This window comes from Pseudoliparis swirei, chromosome 5 (genome assembly GCF_029220125.1).
Source record: "Pseudoliparis swirei isolate HS2019 ecotype Mariana Trench chromosome 5, NWPU_hadal_v1, whole genome shotgun sequence".
Taxonomy (NCBI): domain Eukaryota; kingdom Metazoa; phylum Chordata; class Actinopteri; order Perciformes; family Liparidae; genus Pseudoliparis; species Pseudoliparis swirei.
Genome location: NC_079392.1, coordinates 7574520 through 7597445, shown reverse-complemented (window position 1 = coordinate 7597445; position 22926 = coordinate 7574520). Strand labels below are relative to the sequence as shown.

Below are 22926 nucleotides of genomic sequence, written 5' to 3'. Positions count from 1 at the left end.
CATTGAGCCAAAAAAACACCAAACAAACAAAGTTCAAGTCAATCACCATTTTTTTATTATGAGATATAGATTCATAACGGCACGAGAGCCATGACTGGAAGGCAGTGAAGCGTGGACGACCGCACACAGTTTGATTACCGTCTCACGTTGTGCGTTCTTTGAGCGTTATCGCTTTGCTTTCGGTTCCCTTTGACTTGTGGGACCGGAAATGAACATGAACGTATATTTTAAGGCTTTATTGAGGAGAATCATGAGAATGTATTTGGCCAAATTAAATCATCATACTTCTTCAAATGGACCACTGACCAACGGCCTCTCAACCAAACTGGTACAAAGAAAAGGAAATCCTCAAAAAAAAAGAAAAAAAGGCAACAACTGTCGTGACGATCGTCTCCCTCCTCTTCAAATCATTTTGGTTTCTGTTAGCTAAAAGCAATTCAGTCAGATGTGGGTTCAAAACATTGTTTCCAAGTTATTCAACGACATTTAAAGCTGTACTAATGAGAGAATTATTACCCAACTCTGCATGTCTCACTCCTACAGCGCTTTGAGTATATTTTAGTTTTAACGGCTTGTGAAACCAAATCAACGAATGCAGCTTTAAATTGAGAGAATCTCACATGAAGAAGGGCTCAAAGACGACGAGTTGTAGAGCGATTGTTCTGATTGGCCAACGCCTTGAGTTGGGAAGTGGAGGAGAAGGAAGCGTTTTCTCAATAGTCGTTTTATGTTTTATCGTTTTAAATTCTGTGCTGTAAAGACTAAATAATGTGTGCTTCGTTAATAGGAATGAATAATATCGACATCACGGTATAAACAGCTGGCTGCATACAGCGCTTCAGCTATAGACACATGCGCACACACACACACACACACAAAACAAAATAGACTGACACACAATGTTACATATCGGCCTCAGACAGACTTAGAAACAATGCCTCCAGTAACTATAACTTCATCCTCCACACACACACACACACGCACACAGTCCAAGTTACCTAGACTGACACAAATGCACAGATGTGCTGAGATTGTACCAAAGTCGGGCCTCGAGGTCAGGCGCAATGAAATTAAAGTTAGACCCTGAATCTGTCAGTGCACAAAGAAACCACTCTGAGCAGCTAAGACAAAAAAAAAGTCTTCTTAGATGTGAAATGAACGATAAACGGAGTCGAAGTCAGTCATTGGTGAGCCCCGAAGAGAAGTGCGTGTTTGAAAAGGTAAGACTTCAACACGAGACATCCCAGGTGGATTTAGGGACGTTTATTTGTGTTGCATTTTAAGATTTACGTTATGACTCGGAGAAAGTACGTCTCCAGTTCCCCTCCCCCCCCCGTTTCAGATCAGTTTTCAAGACGTCACTTTGGGCTCTGGGTAAATGTGATGAACACATTTCAACTATTTATTCTACTGTTTAACAAATAAATATAAATAACTGATTAACTGAGCCGTAGCTTGCATATTGTCCTCAATGAGTAGAAAACATATCTGATAATTTCACAAAGCTGCTCCACTTAAATCTTGAAATCAGGTCCGGCCCGAGCGTGTTGACGTCCCTTCATGGTCGAGTGTAAGAGTGTAAGAGTGTACGCATGAACCAAGTGCACACAGTGTCAGTCCAATAACGTCACATTGGTAGGGAGAACAACTGCATAACACACACTTCATCTGGAACGAAAACACACACACACGTAAAGAACTCCTTTCATAGTGATATAATTAGCTAAAGATAAGAGACAAATTCCACAATGATACAAATCACACACACACACTTCAGGACTCGACTAACACGCGCTTCCTTTACCCCCGAACAGGATCGGCGTGCAGCAAACCACTTCATATTGTATCTTTGAGGTCGGCGGTCGCCACAATATATATTTCAAATGAAATAAAGGAAGTCATTTGCAGAAGCTCTTTCTGATACGACTGAATGCTTTACGAGCCGCAGCCGAGTCGACTCAAGTCAGAGCAGGAATGGAGTTTTCAAAATCCTTATTCGTTCATCAATGGAGAATCCTGCTTTGCATATAAACAAAAAATATTTAAACCCCAAACGCCAAATACAACTACTAACCTACCGTTAACATGAACACACAAACACACACACACACACACACCTCACACGTGCACCGCCACCTGAAGCGACTGATCCAGTTATGACCCGATCCTGCTGCAGTGCTTTGTTTATCGAGGGCAGTGTGGCTACAAATAGTGGATTCATGTCAATAAAGTCCGTCGCATAACATAAACAGCTGTGCTTCTCCTTGTAGCTTTCAGTAACCAGAGACCAGGCTGGCCTGAGATCAGTTTAACACAAACTCACCATCGCAGCTCCTCTGATTATTAAAGTGTAAACTCAACAAACAAGTGCCCGGATCCTCCTCACAGTACTCCACGCGCCGCAGAGTTTAAAATCCGCACTTGGGTTTAGTCTCGTCGAGGCAGTAAACATACGGCGGACCTGCGACAGAAAACTACGGAAAATATCACGTGTTAGGGGCAGAACGCAACACACACACACACACGAAAAACAAACTTAAAAAGCAAAAGTAGGGCAAATGTTGAAGACTGAATCGTGGAAGGAAATGCATTTTGACCACGGCATTGTCACCATCTCGCTGACGCTCCCCGGATCGCTGATTGAAAGGTTCCGTCCAGTCGAGTCGTTGGAGTTACGAATCAAGTTGGTTTTTTTAGGCCGGCGACACTATCGGAGTCTCGGGTGGAAACTTTGGAATTCACATTTAAGGCACATACACGTAAAAGGTGGTAGAAAAATATGTTTGAGAATACGTACTTTAGCCCGAACTCTGTTTTTATATGAGAGTTTAAATCTATTTTCTTCGAGGGGACGCAAAAAAACCATTATTTATTAAAAAAATAGGTCTCAGAAAAAGGAAGATTTATATGCCATTAAGCTTTAAATGTCATATTTTATAGGAACAGGAAGTTTCTCCCACATAGTCAAATCACACGACCTATTCAGTCAGAGCAGGGCTCTGTTTATTTGTGCCCTGCAACATGAATCTGACACACGACCGGAACGCAAAAGGACGGACGATTTAGAGAAGCAAGAACTTGTTTTGTCTCGCTTGTTTTGGGCCTTCTTTTGATAAATGGCCTTGTGTCTTCATTTTGATTTGCTTGTATCTGTTAAAACACATTGTAAACCCTGTTTGTTAAGGTGCTAATTTAATATATTTATATAAATATATATTTTGTAATCATTATTACTTGTCAATTCATGGCGCTTCTCCACTAGCGCGCCCGTTACAGCGACTTTGCCTAAATGGTGCTGAAAAATAAATAAATATATATAATATGTAGCACAGCATTTAATTTGTATTTAGTTGCAGCCAATACCGGCATTAGAAAAACAACGCTGTCACTTGTAGTGTTCAGTAAAGATCGCGTATAGTCTGGCTTTGACCAGAATGCAGTGGAAACGCTTCGTGAAGACGACTTCGGAGGTGAATGTGTCTGCCCGATGGGAATTATGCCCTCAGGCGTCTGCGTCTGCATCGAGGAACAGAGACATGCAGGCGGAGCACAGCCGGGTGCTGCAGCAGCGTCTTGGGGAGCTCGAATGCATTAAACCATCTGAGGTTTCGGTGTGACGCAGTGGGCTTCATGGGTGCTCGATATAGATATTAGATATTAACTCCACTGCAACAAACACCCAGCTCGCCGACTCTGTCGCTGCTATGCAACAGAGTCGTGCTGTTAAACGGTTCCATTGCCCTGATGTAATAATACAACGTAACACTATATAACCATACTCTGTTCTGCATGTGGCTGCAACTGACTGGAGTACGAAACGATACCAAGTCCGGCCTTTCGGGGAACATGCATCGTGCTACAGTCGCTGTGTGGAGGATTTGAAGAAAGCAACAGGGTGAACTACACCGACTTCCACCGGGAGGGTCCCAATTTTCTACAGACCACTTTGTAAGAATGACGCCACCAAAGTTACGGTGGCTTAAAACTACTCCTTTCATGTACACTGCCAACCGCGACTGCAAAGTCAAATTAAAGCGCGGAAATGCCGGACGATTCCGGTTTCTTCTAGACAGCCGTCGGTTCGCAAGCGTAAGGAATCTGATCATTTTCAGCACGTACTCAAAAACATTTAATTGTTCCTGCGGCTTTTCAGTGTTGCAGTCCAATCAGAGGGGTCAGTGTCCCCCTGCTACATGTCTCTAATCACATCCCACTCGTCTCTCTCACAATCTGTCGACAGAGACGTTTTTCTCCAGGCTTCATTTGATAAAAAGGCTTTCGTCCTGTCCATCCAGATCAGATGTCACTCGTCCTTATTATTGTCGTTCATTCATTCATCTTTCATTCTTTCAGTGTGGTCATTTCTTGAAATGAATGAGAGTTAAATGCATCTAGAACACGAGCCGCTGTGCACAGACCGCAGACCTCTGGCTCTGTTAGGAGTAGTGCAGACAGGAGGCAGCAGAAATGGCGGCTGAGTTCTATTTACACGTCGCTAGAAACACAGATCCACGGGTTTAAAGCCCACATGAATGACATGCAGAACCCTTGACCCCAAAGGGAGAAGAAGGTGGACCCCGTGGTGGGCGATACAGTCGGGTTCTTTCATGCAAACAAGGGCAGAGGTGTAAATTGAGCTTGAGGACTTCACTGCAGCGTCTGGTACAAGTACCCCCTCTTGTAGGCGCTGAGCGGGTAGAAGGTGGCCACGACAAACTTCCCGTCAAATGTGCGGCCCGTCAGCAGCCTCTGAGCCTCCTTGGAGTCGCTGGAGTTGGCATACTCTACAAACACCTGAAGGGCCACACACACAAGACATGTTGATGGATTAGCACAGGGGTCAGGAACCTTTTTGACTGGGAGAGCCATAAAAGCCAAATATATTTCATTGAGAGCCATAAAGTATTTTTAGCGTATAATAAATTAAATATGTCTTGCTTTTAATGCGACTTCTGGTGCTGCATGATGCTAGGGGGGGGGGCGCACACGCCGGCATCGGCGCTCTGCGGCGTGAGCCGGGAAGTGTTAACGCGACACGTAGAAACAGAATGACATGCTGCTGTAGAGACGATCAATAACGGACGTTTAGTTTAATAAAAGAACAAAGACGTCTTTAAGAAAAGGACCTTAAATTACTTCTGCTGTAATCTGGCACGATAGAGAAAATTACAGGGGGGCGGGCAGAGATTTTTTTTTTTTTTTAAACTCAAAATTGTCTGGGAGCCATATGCCATCACCGGAAGAGCCATATATGGCTCGCGAGCCTTAGGTTCCCGACCCCTGGATTAGTGCGTGAGTGACTTCACCGGGTGTCCACCGCACGCGGCAACGCAATCTCACTCCTAACTCGTCAGGTAACAACGGCTTGGATCAGGGGCCTTTTTTTGGATGCATCAGGGATGCAATGTGTCTTTTCCAAATAAACTTCCAACATAGGTATTTCTAGTTTTTATGTTTACTCAGTTAGGTTTTGGCAAAGATGGTGGTTTGGGCTCAAATAAGTACGCTTGTAACGTAACTCACTAAACATTACAAAAGTACGATAAAATAAGTCACAACGGGAACATGAATGCCTCTTTCTTTTTCTTTCCACTCGCTACAAACAAGAATAATATGTTTGGCTGGAAATATGTAAAGACAACAACCCTAACAAATGAAATGTGCCAATAGAGCTAATTGTTGTTAAATGAAAGCATTGATATACAATTGCAAGTGGATCGTCTCCAGCACCAGAGAGAACTGCCGTGCCGCTGCACCCAGTGGATATTGGGGGAAATTGAGTAAAGGAGACACACCTGAAACTTAGTTGAGGGTCTCTATGATTACAATAAATGTAAATGTTATTTCTTACTCTGAGAATGTCCTGTAACGGCTCACATTTTGTCTTTAATTTAAACACTTCTGAAGATTGCTGGCTAACGAAAAAACAGACTAACCTGTCCTTTCCCCGGGTTCTCCTTGGGGATGAGCAGCGAAACCACCGAACCATACTTCTGGCACTCCTCCTTCATGTCCTCCAGGATGTCTGGGAACAACAATGACAGACCTTTGGACTTACTTTTACCACTTGATAGGAGCGGGGAAGTTAGAAATGCACTAAGTCGTTTCATAATGTAAAGACAGTGTTGTACCATCATACTCTTCCTCGTTGTGCAGATGGCTGTCATCGATCAGGTTGAGCAAACGCAGGACAGGAGTGGGCAGCAGAACCAGGTCCTCAATGTGAGGAGCTGACACACACACACACACACACACACACACACATGTAAATATCTTAGGACTTGAGGACGACATCAAAGTCAAAACATATCCATCGCTCCCTTGTGGCTGGCTGCGGTATAGGTCATAAACCCCGCCCCCTCCATGGAAGCTGATTGGACATGGACCAAACATCAAATAGAAATGTACCCAGAGACGGTTTCTATCACAGCAGGTAGTTCTTATCAAGCTGATGCATTTATTTATTTTTTACGGTTTTAATGAGTAAATTGATGTTACTAAAAAAGGAGGGGGGGGGAGATGTCATGATTGACAGCTGTGACTGACAGCTTCTTTGAGTGAAGTAGTCGCGGTCGCAAAGCCGGAGGCTCAGAAGATGTACGTCGAGCAGGAGCATTGAGAGGAGACAGATCACCGGCCTGTAGGACATGCACCAGATTGATCATAAATATATTTATAGAGATACGTCGTTTCATTGTTGTGTCTTTCTAGCCAAACGGCTGTCATGGAGTTAACGTAGCAGCTACGTGGCTCACGCTAAGGAGCAGTGGCCGTGCTAGGCTCGCGATTGGCTTCGGCGGGTGTGACCTCGACGATGCAGCTCCAGTACCCCCATCACTACTGCACAGACTCCGTCTCTCTGTCAGAATCTCAAGCTGGCAGCTCCCGTATCCGGTATGTCTCTATTGTAAATGTGGTACACTCATAGATTTGTTAATCTTGGAGGATGTCTCAAATCTTGACACATACCAAAGGGAATACTGAAGAATGGGTTCAGCAGGGCGGTTTCAGCGGAGCATCTCTGCTTTGGGTCATTGAGAAGCATGCTGCAGACAGAGTATCAAAATGACTATTGATGTACGAGACAATATTCCCCGGCTTACACAGGTAAGCCGCTCAACGCACGGTAGAGTGAGTAGCATGACAGTCATATCCACGCGATCTGAATTTAAAGCTTTGTGTGAGAACTTACCTTTTGATAAGGTCTCTGAGGTGATAGACAGGGATAGCAGGGCACACCACACTGTTACTGGCAAAAAGATGGTCAACAATGGCGCCACTGTTATCCTAAAAGGAGAGAAACACGTTTGTTTTTTTCTTTTGCAACCAACAATCTGCTTTATTCGACTTGTCCTGACTGAACAGTTGATTCTACAAATGTCCTTTATTATTTTCATAATTTCAAAAGCGTCAATTTTTCTCATTTCTTCTTTGATAAAAACTGATATTTTTCCCCGTTACTTTGTTTAAACATGCATCGAAATGGGTTCACGATCTAAAACATAGATGTTTGTTATAATTTAATTTTGTTATGACGTCACAAGTCTGCCAATTTATTCTTCTTTAAATCTAAGTGACAATTAAAGGTTTCTAAAGACAATTCCATCTTTTCATGCTGGAATGAAACGTGTTGCACATTTTGAGAGTGTTCCATTAAATCAATATCGTCAATCCACCACGAGCAGAGCGTTGTCGTACCTTCCACTTCTGCGAGCGGACGGTCTCTTTGAGTTTCATTCCTGAGAACATCTCCAGCAGGACGATGCCCAGGCTGCACATGTCCACGGCGGCCGTGCAGCCCGAGTCCACCTCCACGCCGGCCTGAGCGAGGCTGTTCTGCAGCTCGGCCTCTGGAGCGCGATACCCGTCTGTCTGGATGTACTTGACATCCTGAAGGAGGGGATGGAGCGAGCGAGTTAGAACTCAATACTCAACTCCACTTTTACTGACCTTCAAATCCCACCGGCACGCCCACCTGGTTCCCCTCTTTGAAGCTGAGGCCGAAGTCGATGAGCTTGAAGCACTCGTCGTCAGCACTCCAGAGAATGTTGCGGGGCTTGAGGTCGGCGTGGACGTAGCCTTCCCTGTGGAGGAAGGCGAGAGCCTCCAGGAGGTCTCTGGCACAGTGCTGGATAAGCCACATGGAGTGGCCCTGCTGGGGTCTGCCGACAGATATCACAGCACGACTTTAAACAGAGCTCAAGCACCCACCATCATTCATTATATTAACTTTCCAATAGTTTTGAGGCAATCTTTCATTCGTGAAGGCCACATGGAGCCTGTATCATACCCAGTTAGGGATAATGCTGTACTTTGTAATCATGTTTTATCGTAACGCATTCATTTTCAATTGAAGTAATGAGATATTCAGTCCAGTTTTCAAACCAGCAATGTAAATTGTGCGTGGGGTATTGGCATCTGACAGAACTCTGCTTCAAACGTGAAGGGACACCTGCACACGACCAGCTTCACAACCTGCTAATCAAGGAGGAGAACGTTGACGGTGCTACAACTCTAGAACAGGAGTGGCTTTTGGCCGTCACTGCGAGGGAAATTATCAAGCGTGTAGCCGGTTACGTGATGGACAAGACGTTACCAATATCAGGATGAAACATCCCTATGCGGCATAACATGGAGGAAACATTTTTTGGCTACCTCGAAAAAAATAAAAGAGCTGTTGATGGGATACTGCATCTGTTTTTCCTGCCTGCAGAGTTACAGATGCTTACATTAGGGTACGCACCCTCTGGACAATATAACCAACATGCACAAGGAACCACAAAAGGGTTATAATTCTTGGTAACGCAAAAGTAGTAACGTAACAAGTTACTTTTTAATGGCGGTAAAAGTAACATTATGGGGTAAATACCAAATGATTGGTAATTATTTATCTCTGTATAATGAAATACAGTTCAGCAGCACCACAAACTGAACCTTTCACAAACCACTGAACACAATAGCCTTCGTTAAAGAAGATGTTATTGCATAACTGTGGCATACATTTTAATTAGGTTTAGATGTGTGTAATTTCAAATATTACGGTGCAGACACAATGTGTCACTAGTTCATTTCAACATCACTGTTGAGTATGGAGTAAATATATTGAGAAGCACAAACAAAGTATTGCAGAATCTTCATTGTCTGCGGGCGACAACAGAGAATAAAAAGAGTGTGAATACAACAGAAACGGCCTGCAGGCCAAGACACCTCTCATGTATTTCCTCTTCTTTTTTTAGGAAGCGGGACATCACTTACCTGGCACCCTGGGTACCACTGCTGCTTCTCACCAACAGATCAGACACGCTGATATCCAAGAGCTCCAACAGAAGACAGCGGGTGGCAACACCCATGCAGCTGTGGTTGGTGAACACCCCGTACAGCGTCACTGGCGGAAAGAAACACTCGGTCATTACAAAAAGCGAGGCCTGTATTAGTGAAATTATATCAGGTTTAAGAAAATACAATCCTCCTTCAAGGCAATGCCATTAACCACAGGATATTGCCAGTGAGAGTTTCATGTCTTCTCAAAGCGGTCAGCCGTAATTATTTTGCAGAACACTGTGACACATGTACAAGCCTAATGTTTTACTGGAACCAGATCATGTGTTGTGGGTTATCATATGCGGAATTAAAAAGCAGACTATAACTATTTGTAAATGATCTGACAGAATATTCTCCCACGATGAAAAGTGAGTTTATATGACATTGATAGACGGAATTAGGCATTAGATCTTTGTAAAAGACACAAACGACACATACGGGTTTGAAAACAGAAGCCAAAACCACAGACTCTGTCATCAAAGCTGTTTATCTGTGAGCTATTAGTTATACATTATAGTTAATTCCCATGTGAGCGTTTTTGTTTTTATAATAAAATAGTAAAAACCATGTCGTTACCGATGTTTTTATGTCCCTGGATGCTCTCCAGTACGGACCTCTCCTTGTGATACCCGTAATCTCCTCCCTGCGTGTCGGTCTGAAACTCCTTGACCGCCGCGGTGGCGGTGGCTCTGCCCGAGCTGACCCGGTACACCGAGGCCGAGACTCCCTGGCCGAGCCGTGACTGGACGGTCCAGATCTCACCGAAGATCTCGAACAGCACCGGCTTCCTGCTCTGGTCCACGCTGACCTGTGACGGCTTGTTGCTGTCGGGCCGCGGTGCTTGGGCCTCCGCACTCGGCTCGGAGGAGCCGCAGTGAGCCATCAGGCAACGGGAGACGACGGAGAGGAGGAGAGGAGGAGAACAGGAGCCCGCTAGGTTAGTTGAAAGGAGGGAGCAGCTGCAGGAGCATTGCCAGCCAAGTGGGAGCTTCGTCAGCGCCACATACGAACTACCAGGACGTGTCAGCGACAGCGAACACACGGTCCCGCTACACCCGCAGCCCTGTGACCACAGTACCTGCGCATACCATGACACCGTTCCCTAGTTTACTGGGTCAAAAGGAAGTCACGCTAGTCGGATAAAAAGTTAGCTCACGTAACCTAACTGCTCCGACTGGAGAAACTAAACTAGCTGGTGAGCTTCAGCACAAACGCAAACCAAGTCACCAAATGTTCCCTCATAATATGGAATTTGTATCAAATACAATAAACAAAAATAACAAAACAAAATGTTTTGACTGCAGTCAAGTTTCGTCCTAATTGCTGCTCAGGTTGTTGTTATTAATCCTACTTCCGGGTCTGTTTTCCTCCCTGTAGGTTTGCGGTGCATCTATTCCCGCAGTCTGCCCCCTAGTGGTGAGGATGTTCACAAAATATGTTGTTTCCATCAAAACATTAACATATTTGTTTGGTTAAATGTGTGTATATAATTGTTCTCTTCCTTTCAGAGTTCTACACATGACATGTTCCTCTATTCAAACTCAGCTTGCTCTGTTTCTTTGATTTGAGCGAATTAAACACACAAAGCTGATTTGTTTCTATCTGCATGTATTGTGTGGGCCTGCTCACATGTTACTATAGCTTACATTTATTTGTTAACTAATACACATTATGTGTATAATATTCTTTTATAAACAGGTAAAATACTCGATTCTATCCTATACTCTCTATAAATGATCATGTTGAGACAACAAGACCTCAGCCATATCGCGATCGTCTTATTGTGCCACAAAACCAAAACAGAAAAAAACTATTTTCAAGCCATCGAGATGTTGTTGTTTTTCTTCAATTTTTGTTGTTCTAATTGATCGGAGACTAACTTGTTTGACATGGTATCAAGCTCTCTCCATCATAAATAAATTCACTTAAATCCAATGCTATCCAATGCATGAAAAAGGTAAAACCTTTTAACTTAAAGAAGCTTTTAGAGTATTATACAACACACCACTTAAATCATCTTCGGCACATATGTGACTTATTACTTATAACTCTGCGAGAACGTCCTTTCAAGAAATGTGCCTTATAGAGTCTAAGGGACATTTTCTTTGTTTTTGTTTGTTGGACCTCCCACCAGTAGGGGGCGTTAGGCCACTGTCAATTAAGACAGAGGCCAATATAATCAGGGGGAGCACTCGGGTCAGGTGTTGCTAGATTGGCAGGAGCGTGGTAGAACCGGTGATATTGTGTTCATGCATTATTTGGGATTAGATACATGGGGTTGGACAAGGAACGTATATTTGGGATTGTGTTGGAAGCCATATAACTTAATAAATATATGACTTCACATTACAAACTGGACATTGCATCGGTTATTGCACACGTCAAAAGTAAACGTCCAAGCAACCACAATTACCAATTTTTGATAAGCAACGGGGTCACTACATAGATGGTGCTTAATCTCGTGTCGAGGAACCCACCAACACAAGTATCAACAGATTAAATAAAAAAACTTTATCTGTGTTCTGCCATCTACTCATAATGTCTGGGAAGTGTTTTTCACCGGAAACGGAGGAATCGGCATCCTGGAAAGGGAAACGTCAACGAAAATGAGGTGGTGTTTTTGAACGTCTGGCAGCAAAACAGTCCTCCTGCGTACCTGTCCTGCTTCGGGGGACCACGAGAAGAGGTCCTTGTTCGAAGCCGCGCTTTTAGACGTATTGTAACGGTGAGTCCGACCGGAAGTCTGAGAGCTCGTGTCACGTGCTCCAGTGAGCTGAACCCCCTTCATGATGTCCTTCTTCAAATGTCGGGTTCTCCAGCTGACCCTCCGCCGTTTGTGTTCAGACGGGGGCAGCAAGCGGGTGAGTGGGTCGGCGGCGGGGGCAGAGGCTGACCCGAACACGAGGGCGGGTAGTAATGACCCGTCTCGTGCAGGTGTCAGTTTCACGAGAAAACACTAGTCATTTTTTTAAATCAGGAGCTGAAGCGGCGTCTTTGTGCTGGAAGTTTTTTTTGTTTTCTAGCTCAATACTATTTCATAGTGACCACTGACCAGCCAGTCATTACTACATTATCAGTAGTCAATTAGCTATGTCATTTCTACATATCGCAAAATCCAGTTTGCAACATTTTAATGCGCGAGCGTTGACGTTCTGACGGTCACGGCGAGCAGTGGCTGAGGTGTGGCGCGTCGCACGTGACTTTCCAGGAAATCAGCTGACCAGAGCTCTGGGTTTTAGGAAACATCTGCAAGATGTCTGTCTGTCATCCTGGTGGAGCCCCACGTGACTGTGGTTCTGGTTCATAGCAAAGGAAACGTGTGTTGGTTTGTCTTCGTTTCAGTTTGGAGATATGGAACTTCCACATTCGTCTAAGTAGGTCGAATACTTGTGGAAACAACAGTGCAAACTCCTTTGACTTGTAATCCAACATGTGGGGATCTCTAGCTGTAAATAAAGCAAGGAAATGCACTATAACACAACGCATTGGAGATGACAATATAATTAGTTGAAGCCGACTAAAATTAAAGAGCCTAATCAGAATAACGTGTTTGAATGTGTAAATGAAGTGAAGCAAAGTGCAGTAAATGATAAAGGAGTTGAGTAAGTTTAAAAAATATATATATTTGTACTTAATTTTAGAGGAAAGCATGATGTATGCACAAAATACGTATAGTTTGGGATTTTCTTCTAAACTCAAATGTAAGCTTCTTCAAAGATACATAAATAATCAAATGTATCAGTATAATATAATGGCTAATACATGTTATAGTTTTTATAGCTTCGTGAATCAAACGGGATCCTTTGAGTGTACATACAGCTCTTGCAACTGCAGCTTTGAACATCTGGGTAATCCCTGCAGCGCCCCTCACTGACTGAATCACGCTCTCCTCGTCCTTTCCAGGTGCTTGTGAGAGGCATGACTGACTTTGCAGTTCTCAACACGGGGCGGAAGATGCCCCTCCTTGGACTGGGGACGTGGAAGAGTGAACCAGGAAAGGTAGTTGTATTTCCAAAAAAAAAAGCTTGAAAAGTACTTAATATTCTGTCGCTCCACATTGAGTTCCACTTCCCCTCATTCTCTATCTAACTGCAGAAGTAGATATATACTTCCATACACAAAAGCGTTACTTGTATTTCTCTAAATAAATGCTAATTAAAAATAGGCAATGTTTGCCACATCAACCTATGGATCTATTTCTTACGTCTTTGCTAAACAGTTGTCCTGTTTTGCCACTGTTGCAGGTGAAACAAGCAGTTATTTGGGCATTGGAGGCTGGATATCGCCACATCGACTGCGCATCAATCTATGGCAACGAAGTGGAGATTGGCGAAGGCCTGCAGGAGACCTTCGGCACCGGCAAGGTAGAACAGCTTCACCCAGTTGCACGAGGTGTGTCAAACTTGAACTGACGTGTGCCGTCTGTGAACCAGGTCCTGAGAAGAGAGGACGTGTTCGTCACATCCAAGCTGTGGAACAACCAGCACCACCCAGAGGACGTGGAGCCGGCCCTCCTGAAAACCCTGAAGGACCTGAAGCTGGAGTACCTGGACCTCTACCTCATCCACTGGCCCTACGCCTTTCAGTAAGCTCCACCGCCACCAAGCTCTCATCCCTTTTGTTTTATCTGCATAACGAGCTAATTGACTTGCTGTATCTTTAATCAAGAAAGCAGATATCAGTATTTTCTTCCAGGAACTTAATCAGAAGCTAAACTACAATTTTTTCATGAGTTTGAAATGTGGCTCTCACTTTTGATCTCCCAGACAAGGAGACGCTCCCTTCCCTAAAAAGGAGGACGGCACCTTGCTGTACGACGACATAGACTACAAGCTGACCTGGGCTTCCATGGAGAAGCTGGTGGGGAAGGGCCTCGTCAGATCTATCGGCCTGTCCAACTTCAACAGCCGGCAGATAGATGACGTCCTGGCCGTGGCCAGCATCAAACCCACGGTCCTGCAGGTACAGGGTGTTTGTGGCGATGACGACGCGTGGCGTTCCGAGAGCCACAGATAACGCTGGTATCTCTGTGTTTTGGTTGGGCAGGTAGAGAGTCACCCGTATCTGGCTCAGGTGGAGCTGCTGGCCCACTGTCGGGACCGGGGCCTGGTGCTGACGGCCTACAGCCCTCTGGGCTCTCCTGACCGGGCCTGGAAACATCCAGATGAACCCGTCCTGCTTCAGGAGCCGGTGATGACTACCCTGGCAGAGAAATATAAAAAGTCCCCGGCTCAGATTATTCTGAGGTGATTCTACTCCTCACTTGAGTATTGAGATTTCACAAAGACACACCATCCTGTTGTTAGAGGTTTTCAGATATTTGTCATCACCTAAGCATCTATCTGCTTCACTAAATACAGCTTGGGTTTCCACATTTGCAGTTTTACATCAGCCAAATATGGATGTTTTTAGGTGTCTTTCTGTATTTAGCATTTTTAAAGCGATTCCATGTTGCATTTAGGTTCTAGAGTTGTTGGTGAAGGCAACCAAAGTAGAAAAATAACTATGCCATCACAGTTTAATAGATTAAAGCATGTATTGTATCAAAAGCAGTGAGTGGTTCAAATACACAGATGACATTGGTGCTTTGGTTCAGAAACTCACGGGTTAAACCCGCTGCAATACATGTGTTCGCCACTTGGGGCGCATGCAACAAGCCGTAAACCCAACAGGGACATGCAGTATTATCGGCACGTCTGCATTTCTTTCTGTGCGCCTCACTTCTAGGTATTTTCCAAATGATGCTGCGGTGTTGGAAGTTCATGTCAACGCACGTCTGCTGTTGTTTTGCAGGTGGCAGACGCAGCGAGGAGTGGTGACGATCCCCAAGAGTGTGACGGAGTCCCGGATCCAAGAGAACATTCAGGTGAATTTCCAAACATGAGGCTATAAAAAAAAAAGTTTATATATATTATTTCTTTACAGCCTTCTTAATGAGATATTCTGAACTATAGAATATCTCATTAAGGTCCTTTTTTGTAATTTTAATTTACTTAAAAGATAATTATGCAGGAAAATGTGCCCGTGTGAATCATATTTTTGTGGAGCAACTCTAGTTTACAACAGTAACTGTGATATGACGTGTTTATCTCACCGTTTGTGGTCAAGGTGTTTGACTTCACCCTTGAAGCGGAGGAAATGAAGAGTATTACGGCCCTGAGCAGAGGCTGGCGCTACATCGTACCAATGATCCAAGTGAGTGGGCTTCATGTACTCTCTTCAACTAATGTGATGTTTAGTTTTTACAGTCCTCTTGTAATTTAAATTGCAAAATGTCAGTATTGGCCCAGAAAGCTTTGCAGTGGACAAGCCCTTCTCAAACAGTTTGGGGGAAAGCCAAAGCAGCGATTGTGTAAGGGGGAAAGCACCCGACTTCATTTGGAAAAGGCTCGGTTTAACCAGTGAACATGAACACATCATGAGAGGGAGCGAGAGACTCATTCACTTTTGGTTTGGATGTTGCAGGTGGAGGGAGAACGAGTTCCCAGGGATGCAGGACATCCTCACTACCCATTCAACGACCCCTACTGACGACTCTCACTGCAACCGGAATTTGTGCCTTCAACAACACCCCCACATCACTCATACATGTTCCTGGAGTTTGTCTTTTAGATCATGTCAAAACCTGCTCTTTTAATTCAGATTTCAAGTTATCGTTGGTGATGAAGATGGGAAAATCAGTTATGACTGTATACATACTACGTACGTGTTATTTTCTAAATAAACATTTTGTTACTTCACTTGCAGGCATCTTTATTTCCTAAACTATAAATAGTGTGCTGTAATGCAGGTGGTGACTTTTGTTTTTCAGAATACACAGATATACATCCTGAGTCACTATTAACTTTAAAATGCCAAAGATATTTAGCAAAAGTCTGTAGTAAAAAGAAAGTGTTTAAAAATATATATATGTATGAGTTATTTTTCCATAATATCAGTGTATTAAAGACAGCAGAAGCAAACTGGTGAAACAAAAGAGCGCAAAGCATTATTAATTTGGTGAGCCTGGGGAAAAAAAATCCCAGTTTTAAGTGTACGCTATATTTAGAATATTTCTGCTGCTTTATCTTGCCGCCAGACAGCCCTTTCAGTTTGGGAAGCGAAGCAGTTATATCCCTGTGGCCTTTTCAAAGCCAGATAAAAAAATATATATATATTTATCTTGCAGAACAAAGCAGTTGGTCTACCGCAGATTCGATCGGTTATTTTCTCATTCTGACTGGTGAATACAAACTAATCCTTTCAACTACCAAAACCATCTGGTGGCTCTGAAGGGAGAATTAAATAACGGCTTTAGCTCCCCGTCTGATTGCAGATGAAACTTTATTAAAATATTGTTCTGTGATTTATAAATCATCAAACACCAGAATGTTAGAAAAAATAGGATTTAATTTATAAAAATCATTTAGCAAAAAAGCACATGTCTGCTGTTCAGTGCTTAGACATTTGGCACCAGAGGTCAGATATGATGGAAGTCTCTCATCTCCTGCAGCACCTCTTCTAAGGCCGCCTCCATTTTCAGTGGGGGAGGTCTGTGCTTGCGGATCTGCTGTGGAAAGAACGACATGCTGTATTACCAACAGGTTTCAACAAGCCACATGTTGATAAGTATTACAATTTAATGTAAACTAATCTTAAGAATTACTTCCGTCTCATGGTACTGATTTTCCCTGTTCTGAATGGCTATATGTGAGTCAGCAAAAGCAGGAAAAGTTGTGTGCAATAAACAGGGTTCATACATTTTGACCAATCGATTTCCATGACCAATGAGTTTAAACAAAATGTCCTCAACAAAAAAGTGAGAAAATGTAGTATTTAAAACTAACAATGATAATTCCAAAGCATACAGTACACCTTAAATGACACAAATGAATGAGAGACAATAGTTTGATTAAAAGAATAAACATTTATAATCTATAAATGTTAATTCAAGCCATTCATGTGCACTGTGAGAATGAGAGCGTAGGCCTGCTTATATTTTGAGCGTCTTTCTTTTAAAACATGAATTATTTCAAACGTAGCGTAAATGAACACCTGAATATAAAACATTTCCAGGCCTGTAAATAACCATTTTGAAAATTCCATTTTTTTCCAGGTTTTCCATGACCGTACGAACACTGAATAAATGTCTCGTCCCTCAGAGTTATGAATATGGTGACATCACAAATTGGACATTCAGCGAACGAGGATGGGGAAACGGCGACCTTCATGCAGTTCTTCAGTTGAATAAACTTTGCAAGGAAAGTCTACCGAACAGTATTAATCATGGCCGACTGCACCAGCGTTTGAGTCGTGTCCCGCTTCACCTCCTTGGTGTCCTCCAGCGTGGTGTATCGGTAGTTCGGTGGTCCCAGGCTCTGCACCAGGCTGGAGTGAAGCTGTCGCCTGCTCTCGATGAACCGCCTCGTCATGGCAAGTTGCTGTTTCAGCATTTCATTTAGCGCAAATACTGCGGGGTTGGAGATGCTGAGAGCTGAGGGACAGACACACACACACACACAGATATTGAGCTAAGCTAAGATTAGCATTAATACTAGGAACAGGTGCAAAGAGCAAGCTAAAGATGCGAGCCTTTTAAAATTTAATTCAACTGGTGCTTGGGGGAATAATGTTCACTGGAAAGTGTTACAAGCGCCAGAAAATCAAGAGGGTTGGTGAGCATGGGATGCATATTTTATTATTAAATCAGATTTTCATTTGCCATTACCCTTAAGGCCGAAATCACTTTAAAAAAATTGGGGAAATGGTCCCTGAGCTCCATCTGTGGCGCTCTCGGAGCAATTTAAAGAGCGGGCGAATGAGGATTGAAAACATTTAATTTTAGAACCAATGCATCATCTGATTGGCTTTTCTGCCTCATGGAGATAAATATCAGCGGAAAATGGCCCCACGACAACAGACAGATTATCATTTGAAATGTAACATCCTCCTTGCACAAACCTTAATACTCTCCATTTCAGTCACCATCTGGGTCCAGGTTTTAAAAAATGGTCAATCTACTTCCACCGACATAATACACAGGCCTAAAGCACTCTGTGTGTTATTCTGATGTATTTCCTGCTGTCTGGTTGCGTTTCTTACCTTCCACCATTTCTGCACTGAGAGAATGAGCAACCAGTGGGGTGGGATCCAGGTACGTCATGCCCACCGCAGGACCCAAAGCAGCCACGCCTGCAGAGAGAGGAGAGACGGAGATAACATGTCCATATGTGCGTGTCAAATTAATCCCGATGACAAATTAAGCCTGACCGCGTCTCAAATGTGCAAATGCCACATATGGCAGACTGACCGGCGGGCCATGTGTAAGCCAGAGGATCAGGCTGAGTCTGGACTGCCGTTTCTTTGAAGACTTTTCTCGTCGAAGCACGCCTCCTTGACTGCCGTGATAATGTCCGGCTTCCAGGTGATACTGAGGCTCTGGAGTCGGGTTTTTGACTGTAATCTGAGGTGCAGGAGCGACTCGTCGTGTCTGAGAGAGGGTACTCTGTCCTCACGCGGTCCGCGGCTGATTGCGAAGCCTCCTCTCGGACCTCCGACGCCACCTCCTCTTCATCTCCGTCTCCTTGGAGGTGCTCCGACACCTGGCTGACGGTGTCGTCGGGCTCGGTCCCGCTCTCAAAGTCGCTTCGGTAGTCCGACACGTCGTCCCCCTGCCGCCGCCGCTCCTCTTTCTTCTCCTTCAACCGCGGCGGCTCTAGATGTCCGTTGGGGGATCCAGGAGGAGGGACGCCGAGTTTGACTTCTCTCTGTTTAGGCCGCAGGAAGAAAGCAAACATATCAGTCTTTGGAGTCCCTCTCGGGATTCGACCAGATCAACAATAAAAAGAGATAAGGCTACATTTTACAAATAGCTCAGGAAACATTTCCATGTAAGTTAGTGGATGAATAAGAATGGCTATTGTGATCATTTAGACAGCAAGTATCTCCAACCATATACAACCAGTCTCTGGCTGTTATTAGTGGAAAAGCTCCAATAACAACTTATAACAAATACAAAAAAATGAAAGGAGTTGGAGACCAAGCCGAAGCTCTGAAAGAGAGAATATTGGACTTGGGTTTGTCAGACTGACACAAATGTGACTGCTGGGTATGTAAATAAGCAACTGTTTGTCATCAGATACACTTTTTAAACTCAACGTGGAATACTATTTCAACATGGCGTTTGCAGCTCTTTTAAACTGCCATCAAGTGGCCAGAAAAAAACAGGCAACACACTTTTAAATTAAGTTAATTTTCCCTTTGTGTAAATTGATTTAATTCTGGATGGAAATAACAAATTCCTTTCAGCTCTTTTGGTTTTAATGTAATTCATGAATACAATGTAGTACACATTCAGACAGCATGATGAAATACACACAACTAATTTTTCACTTTCTTTTACCATACTTCATTAACTTCTTTTGTTACCCACCTCCTGCGATGGCGTTCTCTCAGTAAATCCAAGGTCGTCTAATGTCATCACATTTATCTTGAAATCTGCAATAACACAAGATCACAACATAATTAAATAAATGATAGTGTATACCCACAGAACAGTCATCTACACATTATTCAGAAGTAGTGTGCTACTACTTTTCATCCATATCATACATTAAAAACACCCAATAAGTAAAAACTAGAAAATCATTATTATTTGAGGCTGCTGTATCAAAATCTAATGACATGGTTTTATGTTCAAAGTAACAAACTAACTCTACAGAAGGAAGTTAATGTACCTTGTTGACCATCTAGTATGCATGAGACACAGAGAGAGGATTTAAAACATGAAAAAAGCATTTTGAAATCAATAAATCATTAAACAATAGAGGTTCAGTATAAGTGGGATACACAAAGGAAAACACTGATGTTTGTAAGTCCTTTTGACCTTCGATCTTCATAACTGAGACACTCAATTGCCTCCTTTTCCAGATGCGTGTGTGATTCCTTGAACTTCTCTTACCGTCAGAGGTCGCTGCACTGATCTCACTGTGGGGCTCTTCGGAGAAGAGCTCCTCCAGAGACAGCACCGCCCCGCGGCCCGACGCGGAGGAGAGGGAACACTGTGGACTCCCCACCCTGGGAGATGGGGAAACACGCGGGGGAGAGGGGGATGGGGAGAAGAGGGAGGGGCTGAAGTGGGCCGGAGTCTGACCGGCGAAGCGGAAAGGAGAAGGAGAGGCAGGGTAGTGCGGCGGTGCTGTGTCGGAGCACGATGAGGGAGCGACGGCAGCTGGAGGAGGAGAGGAGTGAACCCTCTGGAAGGGAAAAAAGCAGAATATTGGTTTGAACTGAAATAAACTGTGTATGTCACCACAGTGCTTCTGTTTTCTGCACATGTGTGTGCCCTGTTAACTTCTATTTGTGAGCAATTAAAAGGGCACTTTTTATATTTCTTTGTGATAAAAGAGGTGTTGGCTTCATGCATAATAAAAGAACAACAACAAATATGGCATGTGGTGACAAAAAAAAGAGCCCAGTCTTCAAAGTCCAAAGGTACCTCATCTGCTGTTCTCATGGAAGAGGGCCTCCCTGGTAAGAAGCGGTCGCCGACTGAATCCAATGACTCTCCGAGAAGTTTCCTCATGTCTTCTTCATCACTTTCCAGACTGACACCACTCACCACTCTCAGCGACTTCGTAGCTCTGGACCCGGACCTGACACCAACAGCGCCGCCTTTTGGCAACCCGGCAGCAGCGGTGGTGGTAGTAATGTCGTTAACAGTCACAGCTGCTTTGTTCTTGAGGAAACGGATCCCCTTCAGGCTCCGGTTACCACTGGACTGTGCTGAGAGTTGCACAGGGGCCTCCAGGGACAGGGCAGCTAGTGGCGGGGAGATTCCCACGCCAGAGGTTTGGTTCTCCGCTGGTTGTGGCCCCCGTCTGGCCTCGCCCTGAACCTGTTTGCGGCTGCGGACGCGGCTCTCAATCTGAGCCAGCTTACTCAGAGCAGCCGCCTGGGAGCCCTGCTGGGAAGATGACAGGTGTCTGACCGGAGAGGGCGAGAGGGGATGAAGTTGGAGAACAACACAATAATTGAGTTTCAGCAGCAGGGGGGTAAATATTAAGAATTGGATATTGATTTTAGAGTAGAATCAGGTTGTCGAGATTCACCTGTACCTGTGTTCAGGAACCCGCTGCACTTGGCTCTTGCTGACCGGTGAATGGTCACTGATGATTGGAGTTAGTGGAGCCTTCTTCAGGAACCTGCTCCCTCCTTCACCCGGAGAGCTCTGAGGCCTGAGACCCTGGCGACGGGAATACATATTGAAAAATAAAATTGTCCCACTGTCGAAGTTTGTAAAGTCCCATTGCATCAACATATACTGAACGAAATACAGCATCGGCTCAAAGAAGCTTCCACAATCGTTTACCTTGGACGAAAGCCCATTTCTTGCCTGGGTCCTGTCACCTCCATCAGGCTCAGGGGCCGAGCTGACCGAGGACAGGTCACTCAGGTCTGAGAATACGGGGCGTGTGTTTAAGGAAGCGGGCTTGGTTTTCAAGGATCCCCCCACTGCACCCTGAAGAGAAAAGGTCACATCACCGAAAGTAAGAGACGGCGAGGGATGTCTCCCCACCCCACCCTCGGTGCCCCAGAGCTCCGAGGCGCGAGACTCACTGTATTTCCCGTCGGCACCCGAACACACTCCGCTTCCTCTCTGGTGCTCTTCTTAGCGGACAGCAGCGCCTGAGCTCGGTCCAGAGCGGAGCTTCGAGCGCCTTGTTTCCACATCGTTGAACCGACGCTCTTAGTCACACTGCCTTGCTCAATACAACGTCACACACATCGACATATAACGCTAATGTCAGCTACACGTTTACGCTCCGGGCCGAGCAGTAGTCCGCTCAGTTTGGGACGGTTTCATCCCGCATATCGCGGGGGGCAGGAGAGTCAACGTTAGCTGGCGGTTAGTTAGGTTACCTAGCTAGGTTACCTCCACACGATGCACCTCGAGGCCCTTCATAGCTTATTACGAGTTCACCTCAATAAGGTTGATAATGACGCCAACTTCTCGCCGTTACATTCAAGCATAGCCTCCACTCAGGCGTCCCTCGTATCCATGGAGCGGTGGTTATTTTCTTCTTCTTCATCCTCATAAACGGCCGTGAAATTCCTCATCCGGGTATTAGCGCCGCCAACTGTTCATTACGTGACCATTCTTCTTCTTCTACTTTTTGTTTTTTTTTTGGGCGGCATATCAATCTGGCATCCACTGCCACCCATGCCCTTCTTTTCTTGAAGAAAAAACAAGCCCTTTTATTATCAAAAAAAAAAAAAAAAAAAAAAAAAAAAATAAAATAAACTAAATTAAGAAGGGAGCCCTGTCAACTTCAGTGCCCTACATTCTTCTATTCAACCCTGTCTCCTTCAGATACTGCAGCACCCTTCCTGCCCCCAAGGATAATGCATCCCATTACGTGAACATGTCCATACAATGAGTGTAAAACACACTATCAGAAAATAGGACCAATGTAGCAGCTATTTGAACAACAGGGAGGACATTTAAAATAGGATATATATGTGTTCCCGCTCCCCTCCCCTGATAGCATTTAGTGTGACCTTGTTGTTTGCTATTTGCGGGCTGAAGGACATTGTCCCTGCAGTGGATTCTCAGAGCTTGAGTCA

General features: G+C 44.4%; 3 protein-coding genes across 7 annotated transcripts; 1 reads left to right on the top strand and 2 right to left on the bottom strand.

The window, feature by feature from the left end:
• Positions 1–32: 32 nt before the first annotated feature.
• uhmk1 (U2AF homology motif (UHM) kinase 1) lies at positions 33–11946 on the bottom strand. The gene is made up of 9 exons (XM_056414115.1): positions 9898–11946; positions 9256–9385; positions 7976–8162; positions 7699–7890; positions 7193–7287; positions 6970–7046; positions 6132–6230; positions 5937–6025; positions 33–4794 (listed from the first exon to the last, which is right to left on the bottom strand). Exons 1-9 carry the CDS (start codon positions 10202–10204, stop codon positions 4648–4650), a joined length of 1323 nt encoding a protein of 440 aa, XP_056270090.1. The 5' UTR covers positions 10205–11946; the 3' UTR covers positions 33–4647.
• Positions 11901–16061, top strand: akr1a1b (aldo-keto reductase family 1, member A1b (aldehyde reductase)). Of its 2 annotated transcripts, none has more exons than XM_056414117.1 (9): positions 11901–12046; positions 13225–13320; positions 13566–13685; positions 13755–13906; positions 14088–14283; positions 14368–14567; positions 15115–15187; positions 15430–15516; positions 15787–16061. In XM_056414117.1, the coding sequence occupies exons 2-9, from the start codon at positions 13240–13242 to the stop codon at positions 15850–15852; spliced, it is 975 nt and encodes a 324-aa protein (XP_056270092.1). In that variant the 5' UTR covers positions 11901–12046; positions 13225–13239; the 3' UTR covers positions 15853–16061. The 2 variants fall into 2 exon arrangements, with proteins under 2 accessions (XP_056270092.1, XP_056270091.1); XM_056414116.1 differs by lacking the exon at positions 11901–12046 and adding an exon at positions 12077–12182.
• A 627-nt stretch (positions 16062–16688) lies between these two features.
• Positions 16689–22410, bottom strand: c5h19orf44 (chromosome 5 C19orf44 homolog). 4 transcript variants are annotated; one of them, XM_056414488.1, is made up of 10 exons: positions 21919–22410; positions 21671–21820; positions 21411–21544; positions 20798–21284; positions 20261–20555; positions 19733–19797; positions 18611–19067; positions 18403–18492; positions 17628–17794; positions 16689–16867 (listed from the first exon to the last, which is right to left on the bottom strand). In XM_056414488.1, the coding sequence occupies exons 1-10, from the start codon at positions 22030–22032 to the stop codon at positions 16781–16783; spliced, it is 2046 nt and encodes a 681-aa protein (XP_056270463.1). In that variant the 5' UTR covers positions 22033–22410; the 3' UTR covers positions 16689–16780. The 4 variants fall into 4 exon arrangements, with proteins under 4 accessions (XP_056270463.1, XP_056270462.1, XP_056270464.1 ...); XM_056414487.1 differs by having other exon boundaries at positions 16689–16870; positions 21919–22409; XM_056414489.1 differs by having other exon boundaries at positions 16689–16870; positions 21417–21544; positions 21919–22409.
• Between the last annotated feature and the right edge of the window lie 516 nt (positions 22411–22926).